Source organism: Ramularia collo-cygni, assembly GCF_900074925.1.
Source record: "Ramularia collo-cygni strain URUG2 genome assembly, contig: RCC_scaffold01, whole genome shotgun sequence".
Taxonomy (NCBI): Eukaryota; Fungi; Ascomycota; class Dothideomycetes; order Mycosphaerellales; family Mycosphaerellaceae; genus Ramularia; species Ramularia collo-cygni.
The window spans coordinates 2,443,809-2,457,360 of record NW_019716255.1 but is presented as its reverse complement, the minus strand read 5'-3'; the positions used below and the strand labels follow the sequence as shown (position 1 = coordinate 2,457,360).

Sequence of the window (13,552 nt, the reverse complement as noted above, 5' to 3'; positions counted from 1 at the left end):
TGTTACTGGGGCCCGCCACACTCTTCACCTCCCCACGACAGAGGCGGCAGTTTTCATACTCCAGATCTTGTTCTATGTTGCGTCGAGCCCATGGCAGCGATGGTCGATAAGACCCTCAGACGCCATAGGCATCGGCCTGATCTGTAGACCTTTATCAAGGGCAAACTGGGCATCATAATAGCTCTTCAACTTCAACTCACATCAAGCCTTGAACTCGATGGCCAACTTCAGATACATAGAGGTCATATCCCGCATCGCCGGTTTTGCCTTGAGCGCCGTCCTGACGCTCCCCGAGCAAATGACGTCGCAAGATTCACCCAGGTACTGTCACGTACCTTTTCGCGTGCAAGGAAGCACACCCTGTGCCGACGTTCCATCCAAGGCAGAGCACGTGAGGCTCACATTCGAGCCTCGAGATATGGCAGGCGGCTTTTGGAATGTCTTCAAGTGGTGCGAGCTTGGTCTCGTGGCCATAGTCTTGGGTCTACCGTTGAACGTTGAACGTTGAACGTATGAAGGCGAATATCCAACTCTTGCGTTTCATTATCCGCCTTGCTCCAACTTGAGATGAAGTAATCCAAAACCTGGGATGGTGTTGACTCTATTGCATCTGGAAATGCGTGTTCTCGATGGTCGTGTACAGGGTGGCGTCAATATGTGCGGAGTGCTCGGGATGAATCGCAGTACAAAAAAACAGAGTGGAAGAATGGCGAAGTGAGCCAGCAAGGCGCTTGCTTGGTAGCGGCCGTTGATCCAACCTTACAGCCACCACGCCGTTTCTCCATTCCTCATCTAATCATCAACTCGTACGTGCCCGGTCGTGCATAGCGGCACATCTGCAACGTCTGCATCTCGCACATGCTCCTCCGAAATTTTTCATGAGGTCGCTTCCTCAGTTTGCTCATAGCCTTCCGTGACGATGTCATTCAACCCAAGATCTTCCATCTCCTCCTCGGTCCGCTCATAGTCAAGTAGCTCTATCTTGGGATCAGGCTCCGGTGCAGTCAAACTCTGAACGTATGAGCCTGCCAAAGGATCTTCAAGCACGAGGGTAAATTCCTTGCGACCCTCGATAGCGTCCGTCAACGAGGCAAAGAAGTCTTCCCATTGCTTCTTGCTTCCTTCCGCCATCGAGTCACCGCCACCATTGGGCACTTCCGCATCGCCATCTTCCAGCCCAAAAGCTTGGCCTCGAAGGTCTTTGCGGATCTGAGTCATGATACCCTCCACTGTAGTGAAGCGGCCGCCCATAGTACCAGGCTCCACTCGTAGCTGCAATTCTGGGCAGACAAGAGAAGCACTTTCACTCTTAAGGATGTCTCGTCCGAGATCCTCGCTGCTGGTGACCTTGAGAGTTATCTTGCGACCTTTCTCAGGAACCTCACCACCTGTCTTGACCTCGTTGCTTCGATAACCGCATGCGTCGCACACTGTCGACATGAGTACGACCTGCTTGAAGTACGGAATGTTGACCATTTTCATGTTCGTTGCACAAGGTCGCGTGCAGCCTGGACATGAAGCGGGGAAAGTGTAAACTTGGTTCTCGACAATGTCGTCTTCCTGATCCACGTTGTTGCCTTGAGTTGTTGACTCCTCTGCGCCTACCATGCCTGCAGCGTGGTACTCGGGACGGATCTCTGTTGAAGGTGCTTGCGATGCTGGCTGTGGGATGTCGTCACCGAGTCCTAGTACTGCATTTTGTGCTGGGGTCCGGTTGTAATCGCTCTTTGCCCATTTGCCCGCCGCGTCACCTGGCCGTGGCTCGATAGAGCTGTTTCCACTCGGGTCGTCCGCCGATACCATGAATGGGAACCGCCGACCCTCCAGCATATCAGTCAGAGTGGTGATCACCCCTGCGACCTTTGCTCCAACCTCCGGCATCTGCTTCATGCGTTCCTCCTGATGGCTTTCAAGATCCAGCTTCACGGCGCTGATGATGCCTTCGAGATTGGTGTATTGACCTTTGCCTGGAGGGATTTCTAGGTCAATGTCCTCTATCCGAAACGCACAGATATCACTCTTGACCACCTGTCGTTGAAAATCGTCGTTTCGCTCCATCTTGAAGGCGTACTTGGCGCCTTTTGGCTGTATCTCGCCCGCGGATTGGATCTCGTTGTTGTGGAAGCCGCAGCTCTCACACGAGAATGACATGATGACAATCTCGCGGAAGAAGGGGATCTTGGTGAGGAGCAAGCGTGTCATACCGTCCTCGTGGCAGTTCATGCATAGACTCTGGATCTCTTCCACCACCTTTTGCTCCACATCGACACCGTTTGTCATGCCGTCCACCTGACGTCCCATGTCCTCAAACAAATCTTTCGCGAGAGATGCTCCGGAGAGCTTGGTTCCATTCGTTTCCGCCATGTTGCAGAGAGGTGTATGGTGAAGTAAGGAAGAGGGAACACCCACTCACACCATTCCGAAAGTGCTTGCAGATGAGAATTTTGAGCATGATGTAATCCCCGCTGCTTATCTTTTCCAGCGGCTTCGGCTTCGCACCTCATTGCTGTGCACTCGAACTCGCAGATGAGTGAACATACAGTACAGAGCGGGCATTGGTGATGAGGGGCGTCGAAGATGGGCATGCGCTTAGAGGGGATCGGTGTCAAGTATGATGGAAATGAGATGATGGCTTGGACGGAGCGACGGGAACGTGAGAGATGTGGTACGCTCTCCGCAAGATTATGCATGATCCGAGACCAGATGATGGAAGCTAAAGTTCGATTCAGGGGATGCCATCTCGATTGTCGAAAGCACATCTTGCAGGCTGTTTGGAAGTTCTGCACTTCTCCTGTCTTGAAAACGTTCTGGAAACATGGCGAGCCAAACTTCTCCTGTGATTGCCGACATGGAGTACCACACCGCACCGCCCTCCGCAAAGCGCAGCATCGCCAGCACGCATTGGATCATTGGCCAAGTGGTCAGTCTTGCCAATTGCACACCACAAGTGAGAAGCGGWCGTCATGCAATCTCGAGGCCTTTGCAGCTGTTATAAGTGGAGTCCGGGCATGTGTAAGGTAAGGCAGTTGTCAAATGACGATGGAGGGGGCCTCAATCAGCGACATTCTACAGCTTGGCAATGCCGACGTCCGTCTACTACGAACAGGTATCGCTCGCAGGCAAGCCCGCAAGATCTCATCGTTCGATTTGGTGCATTGCGAGGCATGGAACGCAACTTGCTGCAATCCTCTTGAAACAGACAGCGGCCACCAGCACGGCCAAGAGCTCGCCCTTGGCTGTGGCTATCCGCCCTTCATATTCGCTGTTTTACACAAGCATGCTACCGGCCTGCCGATTCGCCCGGCAGATGTACTTTGAAGCTCACCGGCGTGTATTGCAGCAAGCACAAGACACCGTTCAGAGTGGGCACTCCACTTTCCACATCGGATGGTCATTCCCGCTTCCGCCATTTCCTATTCGGGGGATGCGGCCACTGGTCCTTCTGCATCCGTTGTCGACCTAATGTCGTTGCTAGGCCACTCCTTGCAGGCCAAATGCTTGAAAGTTGAGAGACGCTACCTACAGTTCATCGGCTTGTCCCTAACGGCCAACTCAATCTATTTCCCTCCCTCGAACAGAGATTCTCTTGGCTGAGTGAGGCCCTACCAGCCAAGCCGACTGACATCAAGGCCGAGCAACCGATGGACCCAAGTCGATCTATGCAAGCATGCAGAGTGCCAATCATCTCTGCTTGCGTTGACCCGGCGTCTGGGTGCCCGCATGTGCTGCGAAACCATTTCGCAATTACAGAAGGGCCGTCTCCAGGCCACGCTCTCAACGCCTGCCAATGTCGTGCCTCCACCCAGAGCCCCTCCAGGTGGTAAACGTCCAATCGCTCAGAAGACTGCTTGCACGATGTTTGACACCTGTCAAACGTCTCTGGCCGGTGTCCGTGAATTTGGTAAACCGAAGATCAGCATGAGTTAACTGTATTGCCACGGCCACTTAGGGAGGAAAAACAACGCTGCATGGATTGTATAAGTGAGCTGCGCACCTCTTGGAATCATTTGATATCTGCATCACACAACCAAAGCACAGCAGGGCAACAACAAACTAACACTAGCAGACCAGCAAACTACACAATGGGTGGTCTATTACTCAAAGTCGTTTGGCGCATGATGCCCACCACAGCTCTGCTATGTCTCGCTTCGTTGGTTGTTTACTTGGGCTTCCGATTCAAGTGCCTTATCGAGGCTCAGCAGAACATCGCGAGGAACCCGCAATCGCTGGGAATGGCATGGTTCTTCTTCATCATTGAGCTCTTGACGCTCCGTGAGTCGCAGCATTCGGTTCGCCTCCGGAACTCCCTGGCTAACACTACTCTAGTCCCAAACACACTGCCGTACACTTTGAGAGCGCTGGCCCTTGACATGCCGAGGCGCAAGAAGGATGTTCTGGATGGAGACGATGTGCCAAGTGTGGATATCCTCATCACTTGCTGCAATGAGGATCTGGACATCATTCTCGACACTGCTCGCGCCGCCTGCGTATTGGACTACCCTGCTGACCGCTACCGCGTCTTCGTCTGCGATGATGGCGGCTCACCCACCGTCAAGGCTGCTATCTTGGAGATGAGGGAGACATACCCGCACGTCTATTACACCGCTCGCGTCAAAGGGCCGGTGAAGGACTACAAGGCCGGAAACCTGAACCACGGCCTGAAGTACTCTCGCATGACTCCCCGCTTCCACCCACAGAGCTACAGTCCTGTAATGGATAAGCCAGAAGCCACTCTGCAGACCAATGTGAATCTTCGGGAGTCAGTTTGTCCTCCTCTGCATTCACCAGCATTCACTGACTGGCTCCGTAGGCATTTTACGATGGTCGACATGGTGAACTCCTCCGAAGACAGCCTCCTCCCTCACAAGCCAAAGGCCACGTACGAAATCCGCGAAATGTCCAGCTGCTCATCCTTGCAAAGCTCAGCCCAGAGCGAAGCCTACGCCTGCGTTGTCGACAATGGCGCCGGATCCACCATCTCTGAGTACGTCGCCGGTCTTGACGCCGACATGATTCCCGAACCTCAATGGCTACGAACCATGTTGCCCCATCTCATCGACGAAGCAAAGATGGCTCTCGTCTGCCCGCCTCAGACTTTCTACGACTTGCCAGTCAACGACCCGTTGACGCAGACCATGTCTCACTTTGCTGGAATTACAGAAGTCGTCAACGATGCGCTCGGTCACGCAGATTGCTTGGGCAGCGGCTACGTTGCACGTCGTGAGGCTCTCGAGAGCATCAATGGTTTCCCGGTCGAGTCACTTTCCGAGGACGTCTGCTGTTCCGCTACGATGTTGGGTTCAGGCTGGAAGACCGGCTTTGTCCACGAGACTCTTCAGTACGGATCCGTCCCCGAATCCTTCTTCGCTCATGTCAAGCAGCGTACTCGCTGGGTAAGTTTGCACCATGTCTTCTGTCAATCCGCACCGCCACTGACATCTTCGTGTAGTTCGTTGGACACGTTCAGACTGCCTTTCTCTTCAACTTCCGTCTTTGGGGCCACCGCGGTAGACACCTCACCATCCTGCAGAGACTTGCCGGTATGGCGTTCGACCTGCGCCAGATTGTGCAAATTCCCATCGCGCTCAGCTACATTAGCATCCCCTTTGCTCTTCTTTGTGGATATCCCATGGTCATCTGGACCAGCCAGGAACAGCTCGTGTGGCTCATCCGCCTCGTGACGATCTGGATGCTCTGCCACTGGAGTCACCAGGGCACGATGGGCTTGTTAGCAGGCATCGGTAACGGGTGGTACGACCCGCGCGCTCCATCTTACGACGCCGAACTCGAACAGTGGATGGGACCTTACATCCTCTCCGCTTTCTTCCGCTCGTTCATTCTGCCGAGAAGATTCGGTGSCCGGGCCACTGGTTTCACCGCCTCCGGTAGCATCACCAGCAGTCTGCAAGAACGAAGCGCCGCCAATCGTGCGCCGTTCGTCCGCCGCGCCTATGTCACCCTCATCCACCACCGAGTCATCATCCATGTCCTGTTTGTCATTACATGCATCATTGGTGTGGGACTCTGCGTCGCGCGTGTCATCACCAAAGGAGCAGTCAAAGGCGCCTACGATGTGTTGATTGTCTCCGACTTGGACCAATTCGTCTACGTCGTCACCCGCATTGGATGGCCACCACTCCTCTGGCTCCAAAATGTTATCTCAGCCCTTGGCCCAATCCTCTACTTGATCAACCCTCCCACCACACCCGAGCGTGAGGATCTTTTGGACAGAGACCCCAAGACTGGTGTCGCCCATCCCAAGGAGGAGTACAGAGTGCAGCTCAGGAGAGACGGATGGTCTGCCTGGCGCTACGTCCGCAACTGCCTCGCAGTAATTTACACCCTGGTCTTGATCGGTCTCAGCTCGTGGTTGGCTGGAAGCTGATGTCGTTGACATGTTTTACTACAAACCACACAAAGACAAAGCTGATGATAGACGGCGTCCGGGGCGGATTGGGCGGAATGCGGACAGGACTACAGGAAGGACACATGTGGTTGCCTGAAGCAGAGGAACACCAAGTCGACCAACAGACACGGATATGGAGGGAGTGATGAGCTTGCCCTCGATTTCCTTTGGACACGATTGGGACCGCAATGGCCACGGTCCACTACCCAGAAACTTCATTCAAGAAGTTTGGGCTAATGTTTATTTTTCCCTTTTCGCTAAACAGATACAGCAYTTTCCAAGGCACTATACAAATGATCAATCATAAACTCAAGTTAAATCTCTCGTCACAGTGTGTGACGAACGCAATGCTCAATGATTGACTATTTGAGGGCCCCTAGGCAAATGCTAGGAGGGAGAAATGGTGTGGCAGCTCGGTCATTCCATTACACTTCCTCAACACGATGGTTCTGCCGTATTAACGATTCAAGTCGAACTATCAAGAGACAAGTCTGAACGTGGTGCATCGTGGCACAGGGCGGGTGTGTCTCTATCTGCAACACAAAGATGTGTAAGCCGCAATTCCGTAGCAAGGAGCTCCAAAGGTGAATCCAACTCGACCAACAAAAACAAACAAACTCCATCACCCAAAAATCCAACCAACCAACCACCGAACATGGCCGCCTCCGAACTCGAAAGCAAGGCTCAACAATTCGCAGAGACATACGCCGCTCTCTTCTCCTCCCCCGATGCCTGCTCCACCGAAAAAGTCGCAGCTCTCGCGGACAAAGTCTCCAAACATTACCGTCCTGGAGTGACATTCTTCACCAACGGCCAGATTTCACGCTTTGAGGTGAGTGATTCTTTACACGACGACATCATCTTCATTAGTCTATATATATGTATGGAACCACCAAACTAATCCCCACTCTTTCCGAATAAAGACTCAAGCGGAAGCAGCCAWTCTCATCCAAGTGGAAATGAAGAAGAATATTAGCACAGGATTGGGGACTTGCTTATTGCTTCAGAATATCGAGACGCGTGCGTATAGCGATTCGGCGGTGACGTGCTGGCTGGAATGGAATTTTCGCCCTCAAGCAGGGAGTGCGTTTGAGGGGAGAGGTTGGACTTTTACGAATATTTATGGGTGGAGATTGGGGAGTGGGGAGGTTGTGGATGGGTGGGAGTATGTGGTTCGTGATCGAGAGGTGGAGGCTATGCGCGAGGTCACTGGAACGGTTTTTACTGAATGAGAAATATTGACCAGAGATGGGTATTTTGGGAACCTCCTTAGGCGACAATTGTCATGCGCTCGATATTTCGCTCGCCTTGTTCATGCCCTCCACACTTTTACTGCGTGGGACAGCATTGAAGTATTGGATGCTTGAAAGCCGCAGAGGAAATAAGAAGCACTTGAATGCACCCTCCCCCTGACAAGACAAGCTTCAGTTCAGACGAAAATCTCCTCGCCGTCGTAGATTGTATGGTATCGCAGCTAATAGCACAAGTCCGTAGCCCGGTATGGACCCAATCATTCGTCGCTGACAACGCCTGCCAATCGCTCTGAAAGTCCCATACTATCCACGCCTCATCATCTCCCATAGGCCGTTGGTGTCCAGCATAGCAAAGGATGAAAAACTCCAAAGAAATGCCTCCACCTCAAGTAATACAGAAAGGTAAACCTCTTTTCTCGCTTGCAGCCTCACGGCCGAAACTGCTTCGTCACTGCCGCATGATGTGGGGCCCATCGCTCTTCTGCGAACCTGCTGGCATTATGCTTGCGGATCGCGTGGGAAACGGCGCAGTATGCGCGTTGAGCAGGACGAAAGAGGAGAAGAACGAGGAGGAGCACCAAGGATGTGCATGAGAGCGCGAGTGGCCATCGCCAGTAGTGCGCGATATCAGAATAGCGACCTTTCAGTCACTGTTCCTTCTCGRAACCGGCAGGCATGGGCGTCTTGTTCATTTCGTACCAGCGTTTAGTGCCTGCGAATGTTGTCAGTATTTGAGCTCATGCAATATGAAGGGCACGCCTACAAGAGTAACCATTCCAGTCAAAGTTGTCTTTGGGGTTACAGTGGCATTTGTTGTCGAGCCTGATTTGCTCGCCAGTCGGACAGTGGGTGAATGGCACGTGGTAGTACGCAATGTCATTGAAGAAGTGAATCTCGTCCTTCTTCAGCATCAGTGCTGCTGCAATGGAGTGCACTGGCGCATCGCCCCAGCGCTCGTAGAAGAAACCGCCATCTTTGTCCAACTGCTCAAAGTAGTCGATGTATGCCGGGCTTCGCAGCCAATCCAAATTGCCAATCTCAAAGTTGGACCAGAAATGGCAGTGGTTGTAGGTCTCGCCACCATCGTCTGAGAGCCACGCCATGCTGTTGTCCTCTGCGATGTGCTCCGGGTGCTGCTTCATGAATTTCTTCACGCTGTCCCAGAGGGTTGGAATAGTCTCCACATACTCGTAGAGAGAAAGCACGAAGCTGTACTTTTTCTTGTTGTCTGCCATGAATTTGAAGGGGTCGTAGCCCACATCACAGTACAGCTCAATCGAGGGCTCCACGCGCCAGTACCACTCGTACTCGAGCAGAAGAGGGTGGCGGAAGAAAAAGCCCGACTCGTAACGGCACATGTGCCTGTAGCTGATGCTGTCGCCGTAGATGATCTTGCGCTCCTTCATGTCCTCGCGCACCTTCTTCGCCTTTTCCTGGTCGATGAAATCAGGGAATCCCCAATGCGCCGAATCAATCTTGCCGTACTTTGCTTTGCCAGAGGTGAGAGCAGTGGTGACCTTTTTGAACTGGTCATCGAATTCGGCGTCGTTGAGGAAGACCCAGTCGTAGTTGTAATTCCGGTTGAAGCGGTCCTCGACCTGTCGGATACTGCGCGAGATCTCCCACACGTCGGAGTTTCGCGCAAGTGTCACGAAAGTCGCGTTCATGCGCGCACCCGGGGCCTTGACAGCAGGCAGCAGGCTCTGGCTCGTGCCCGCATCGGGTTTGGGCGAGGTATCGTGGGAGACGGGGAGATTGTGCTGCGGCACGGCGATCTTCTCATCTTTTGGTGGATCTTGCACGAATGCATTGCCCGTGTTGGAGGTGGCAGTGTCGTGGGTGCCTTTGAACAATCCCTGGGCCTTCAGCACCTCGGCGGCGGATTGGAGGTGAGTGCCGCCGGGAACCTGCGAGGACGAGGAGATGAAGAAGATGACGACAATGGCCACAAAGGCGAACAGAATGTAGCGGAGGTACTTGGTTGAGCCGGCCATGTCGCAACGTGTGTCGGCGTCAGACGGTCGGCGATGAAATGGAATCGAAGCCCAGCCAGGGGCTTGGTCGCGTGGGCGATCGAGGTGGGTGGATGGATGAGGTCGTCGCAGTCGCGAAGCGCACGTTATGCTGCCTCGCGTGCGGCACGGCAAGGTCGGGGCAAGGAAAGATTGACGAGAAGAAGAAGTAAAGTGGAAGAAGAAGACAATGGAACGGTGGAGGTAGGTGGACTTGATCCGGCAGTGAGAGGACGGGAGGGCCGGAGTGAACAGAGTTCCAGGAAATGTTCAGGGTTGTCAGCGTGGGTCCGCAAAGGCAAAATCCCAGGAATGCATGAACGGGAACCAGCCCAGGGCACCGATCTTTGTGCTCCTTTTTTTGTTAGTTACCTAGGTACACACCATGTCGCTTGGAGGCTGCCAATAATGTGCAACTGAAGCCTTCATGCCTGCGCGGAATCCATCGGCTTGCTGGTCCGTGAATCTCCTCGCGTTGGAGAAGACGGGGCAACAATAGATCAATGTACCTATTTTCGGAACCTATACGTATGTACGTCTCGGTAGATTGCAGCCCGCACGCCATCCCTCGTTGCCGACGTGTCTGTCGCGTGTTGGATGGGAATTATGGGTAATGATGATGAGCTGCCACCGTACAAAGTATATTATTACCACACATGGCGAAGCTATAGCGAGTACTCCAGTCGCCCTTGTTCAATGGGGAATGGAAGGTGTACGATGGGCCTGCATTAGGGAAGACATCAAGCCCGGACTGTGTTTTGTCGCTCGGGCATGATACTGTAGGTACATACGCCCCTTTGCCGTCCAACCGCAACAACAAACATGAGTGTACCTGGGAGGGTTCATGTTCCATGCTTCACTTCACCAGATCGTTCTGGACGCCAGATGAATCCAAGGCACGTCCCGWCATGTGAATCATAGATTTAGGTCAAAGACAGGAGTTGCCCAAGTCAAGTGAAGGCCGCACAGAACGTTGTTGCCCCACTCGGAAGCGAAAGCCAACTTGGCCGCTCCAAAGTACCTTACCTTAGGTACGACCAGCGAAAGCAACATCCAAAACATCATACCAGCTCCCGGACTGGCCTCACTCGTGCAATTGYACCTTCACCTGCGTGTGACATCACCACTCATACTGGCGCCGGAGCGCCCTCCTACWGATCAATCATTCTTCTGCTCCGCTTCAACATCTCCAACATCCACCACTGACTGAAAGGTGGCCAGCTGCCATGTCATTCTTTGGCTTCGATGCGACGCTGCCCCGTGACCGGGCGCCGCAGCAAACCTCTCGCGGCATGTTCGACAGCCATGACCCCTTCGCCGGTTTGAGCGGTGCAGGTGGTGGCGACGATGACGAGGTTCTGGACTTTGAGCAGACCTACGATGGTCTGGGACAGCACTTGCAAGAGTCGGGAGATACTTTCAACGACGATACCTTTGGCGGCGATGAGCCAGTCACAAGGGATGCCGTGGGAAGAGACTTTGACTTTGCTGGCAAGACGGCGAGAGTCCGCGATACGCTGCTGGAGGAGCAGGCGCTGCACCATGCCCGCGAGCCGATGATGCAGGCGCGCGCTCAAAAGACAGCACGAACCGGCTATGAGGCCTACAAGCAGCCCGAATACATCCCCAAGCTGGAAGCAGATGCATCCATTTGGGGACAGTCCATCGGCAGGAAGTCGGCAGAGCCACCACAGCAGCAGCAGCAGCAGCAGCCAATGCCGGGATCGGCCCCCAAGATGATGAGCCTAGAGGACGTCGAGGCGATGATGCGCTCGCAGTCGAGGGCGACGCCACCAGCGCCGCCTTTCCAAGACGTTCAGTCGCAGACGCTTGGCTTGAAGAACATGCTCGGGCTTGGTGGTGCTCCCTCTCCTCAGCCCCCCCAGCAGCAGCAAGGGCCGCAGATCCTGCAACGCCCAGGTCCTCCTCCTCAGCAGCAGCCGCAGCAACAGCATATGCCAGGCCCTTCATACCAGCAGCACGAGCAGAACTTACGGGCGCCTCAGCATCCCCAGCGACAGACATCGCCTGGTAATGGCCGTCCCCAGTATCAAGCTATGCAACCCCAGCTCCCGCAGCAAATGCAGTTCCAACAGCCACCCCCCGTCGGCATGCCAATGGGCCCGCCTCACATTCTGCAGCATCCGCGTGGACCGGTACAACGCAATGGGCAACAAAACGGTCACCAGCGTGGTCCATCCTACCATGGTCCCCCAATCACGCAAGCTCAGCAGATGACGGACATGGGTCCGGAGGAGCGCGAAGCATATCTCCTCGAGGATGCGAAGCGTGCAAAGCGTAACCACAAGATATCTCTGCTCAGCAAAAACAATGGCCTCATGACCCCTCAGGACAAGAATTTCATAACACGAATCCAGCTGCAGCAGTTATTGACCGCTACTGGTGGTGTTGACAACGAGCCCGGAAGTGAGGAGCAACTTGCCGAGGACTTTTACTACCAGGTCTATGCTCAGATCCGCGGACCGCCTCGCAGTGGCCCTGGTCAGCCATTGAACCAATTCGCCCAAACCTATCTTTTCCAGACTGGTAGCCGCTATGGTTATGGCCGCAGTCGCCATCACCCAAGAGGTGGAGACAACCACGTGCAGCGGATGGAGCAGCAAGTGGCACGCGCTGTAGAGGCTGCCAAAGCTCGCCCCAAAAACAAGTCCCTCGTCATGGAAGGCTCTCTTGGCAAGATTGCCTTTAGCAACTCCAAGACACCACGTCCGCTTCTTAATATCAAGCGGACCGACTCCGAAGCCAGAACGAGACAAGCACCAAAGCCTGCCGACCGCAAGACGGCGCTCCGACACATTGAGCATCTCTACACCACGTTGATGAAGCTGGAGGACCACGAAAGACGTATACCTGACCCGCCAACCGAGGAGAGCTCTCCAGATGTCATAGAAGGGCACATGAAGTGGCGGAGTGCGATGCAGGAGCTCAATCAGCAATTGTGGGAGGCACTGAAAGTGATGGAGCCAATCCACCCAAGGTATGTCTAATCATTGGTATGCATGATACCAAACTAACAGTCGCGACAGCCCAACTGCGCCGCATCCCTTCATTCAGATACTCTCTCACAGCAAGGGGAAGAAAGTCATTCCTCGCGTCTTCCGCCACCTGGACGAAAATCAGCGTCTTACCATGCTCACTCTCATCGCCATCCACCTCGATGTTCTCGACGTCATCCGTGACGCATACCCACCCGCAGACAATACTTCTCTTCCCGCACGCGTAAAGGAGGAAGTCGAGCTCTTCAGCGCTGCCATGATGCCGCCGCTCTTCCTCTACGTGAATGAAGCACCATTGAACATCATCATCGGTCTCCTCGGCCTCGTTCTCGACCGCGTTCACGTCCAAGCGATAGTACGCACCAAGATTGGCGTCAGCATCCTCACAATGCTCATCTCTCGCGCCGAGCTTGTCAGGCAGCAACCGGCCGCGAACGAGGACTGGCAGCAATGGGCAGAACTTTACGGCAGATTATTCGATACCGTTGAGCCTGTTCTGCCTTTCTTGTTCCCTACCGATACGAACGTTAGTGCGAGTGAAGACGTGCATGTCTGGCAGTTCTTGGCGGCTATGGGTGTGGGTGCCAGCCCTGATCAACAGCAGAGATTGGTCTTGGGAGTGAAGGATCGCGTCATGGAGACTGTGGCTGTTAGCAAGACGCTCCCGGAGGCGATGAGCGCGAAGAGGTTGGGAGACGTCAACTTGTTCATGCGGGCTATCGGATTGGACGTAGAGCTGCTTGGATGAGATTCTGTGGCGGGCAGGTCTTACTTGAATGATGGAGGTGCCGAAAGTTTACTGCTGTGGTGGAAATTACACGATTTTGAGCGAGCTGCGTTTCATTGTTCACATACTGTCTGATC

The 13,552-nt window shown here is 54.0% G+C and overlaps 6 protein-coding genes; 4 read left to right on the top strand and 2 right to left on the bottom strand.

The window, feature by feature from the left end:
• Positions 1 to 876: 876 nt before the first annotated feature.
• RCC_00865 (related to zinc finger protein ZPR1) lies at positions 877 to 2,364 on the bottom strand (the record flags this gene model as incomplete). Its single annotated transcript, XM_023766065.1, has 1 exon — positions 877 to 2,364. The coding sequence occupies one exon, from the start codon at positions 2,362 to 2,364 to the stop codon at positions 877 to 879; it is 1,488 nt and encodes a 495-aa protein (XP_023621833.1).
• Positions 2,365 to 2,660: 296 nt separating this feature from the next.
• On the top strand, positions 2,661 to 3,021 carry RCC_12266 (uncharacterized protein; the record flags this gene model as incomplete). XM_023766064.1 has 2 exons in its annotated part: positions 2,661 to 2,665; positions 2,730 to 3,021. The coding sequence occupies 2 exons, from the start codon at positions 2,661 to 2,663 to the stop codon at positions 3,019 to 3,021; spliced, it is 297 nt and encodes a 98-aa protein (XP_023621832.1).
• A 1,061-nt stretch (positions 3,022 to 4,082) lies between these two features.
• RCC_00864 (uncharacterized protein) lies at positions 4,083 to 6,385 on the top strand (the record flags this gene model as incomplete). XM_023766063.1 has 4 exons in its annotated part: positions 4,083 to 4,272; positions 4,327 to 4,759; positions 4,811 to 5,393; positions 5,450 to 6,385. 4 exons carry the CDS (start codon positions 4,083 to 4,085, stop codon positions 6,383 to 6,385), a joined length of 2,142 nt encoding a protein of 713 aa, XP_023621831.1.
• Positions 6,386 to 7,061: 676 nt separating this feature from the next.
• On the top strand, positions 7,062 to 7,638 carry RCC_00863 (uncharacterized protein; the record flags this gene model as incomplete). XM_023766062.1 has 2 exons in its annotated part: positions 7,062 to 7,238; positions 7,330 to 7,638. The coding sequence occupies 2 exons, from the start codon at positions 7,062 to 7,064 to the stop codon at positions 7,636 to 7,638; spliced, it is 486 nt and encodes a 161-aa protein (XP_023621830.1).
• Positions 7,639 to 8,306: 668 nt separating this feature from the next.
• RCC_00862 (probable mannosyltransferase involved in N-linked and O-linked glycosylation) lies at positions 8,307 to 9,653 on the bottom strand (the record flags this gene model as incomplete). XM_023766061.1 has 2 exons in its annotated part: positions 8,307 to 8,371; positions 8,423 to 9,653. 2 exons carry the CDS (start codon positions 9,651 to 9,653, stop codon positions 8,307 to 8,309), a joined length of 1,296 nt encoding a protein of 431 aa, XP_023621829.1.
• Positions 9,654 to 10,897: 1,244 nt separating this feature from the next.
• RCC_00861 (related to topoisomerase II-associated protein) lies at positions 10,898 to 13,436 on the top strand (the record flags this gene model as incomplete). XM_023766060.1 has 2 exons in its annotated part: positions 10,898 to 12,669; positions 12,719 to 13,436. 2 exons carry the CDS (start codon positions 10,898 to 10,900, stop codon positions 13,434 to 13,436), a joined length of 2,490 nt encoding a protein of 829 aa, XP_023621828.1.
• Positions 13,437 to 13,552: the final 116 nt, after the last annotated feature.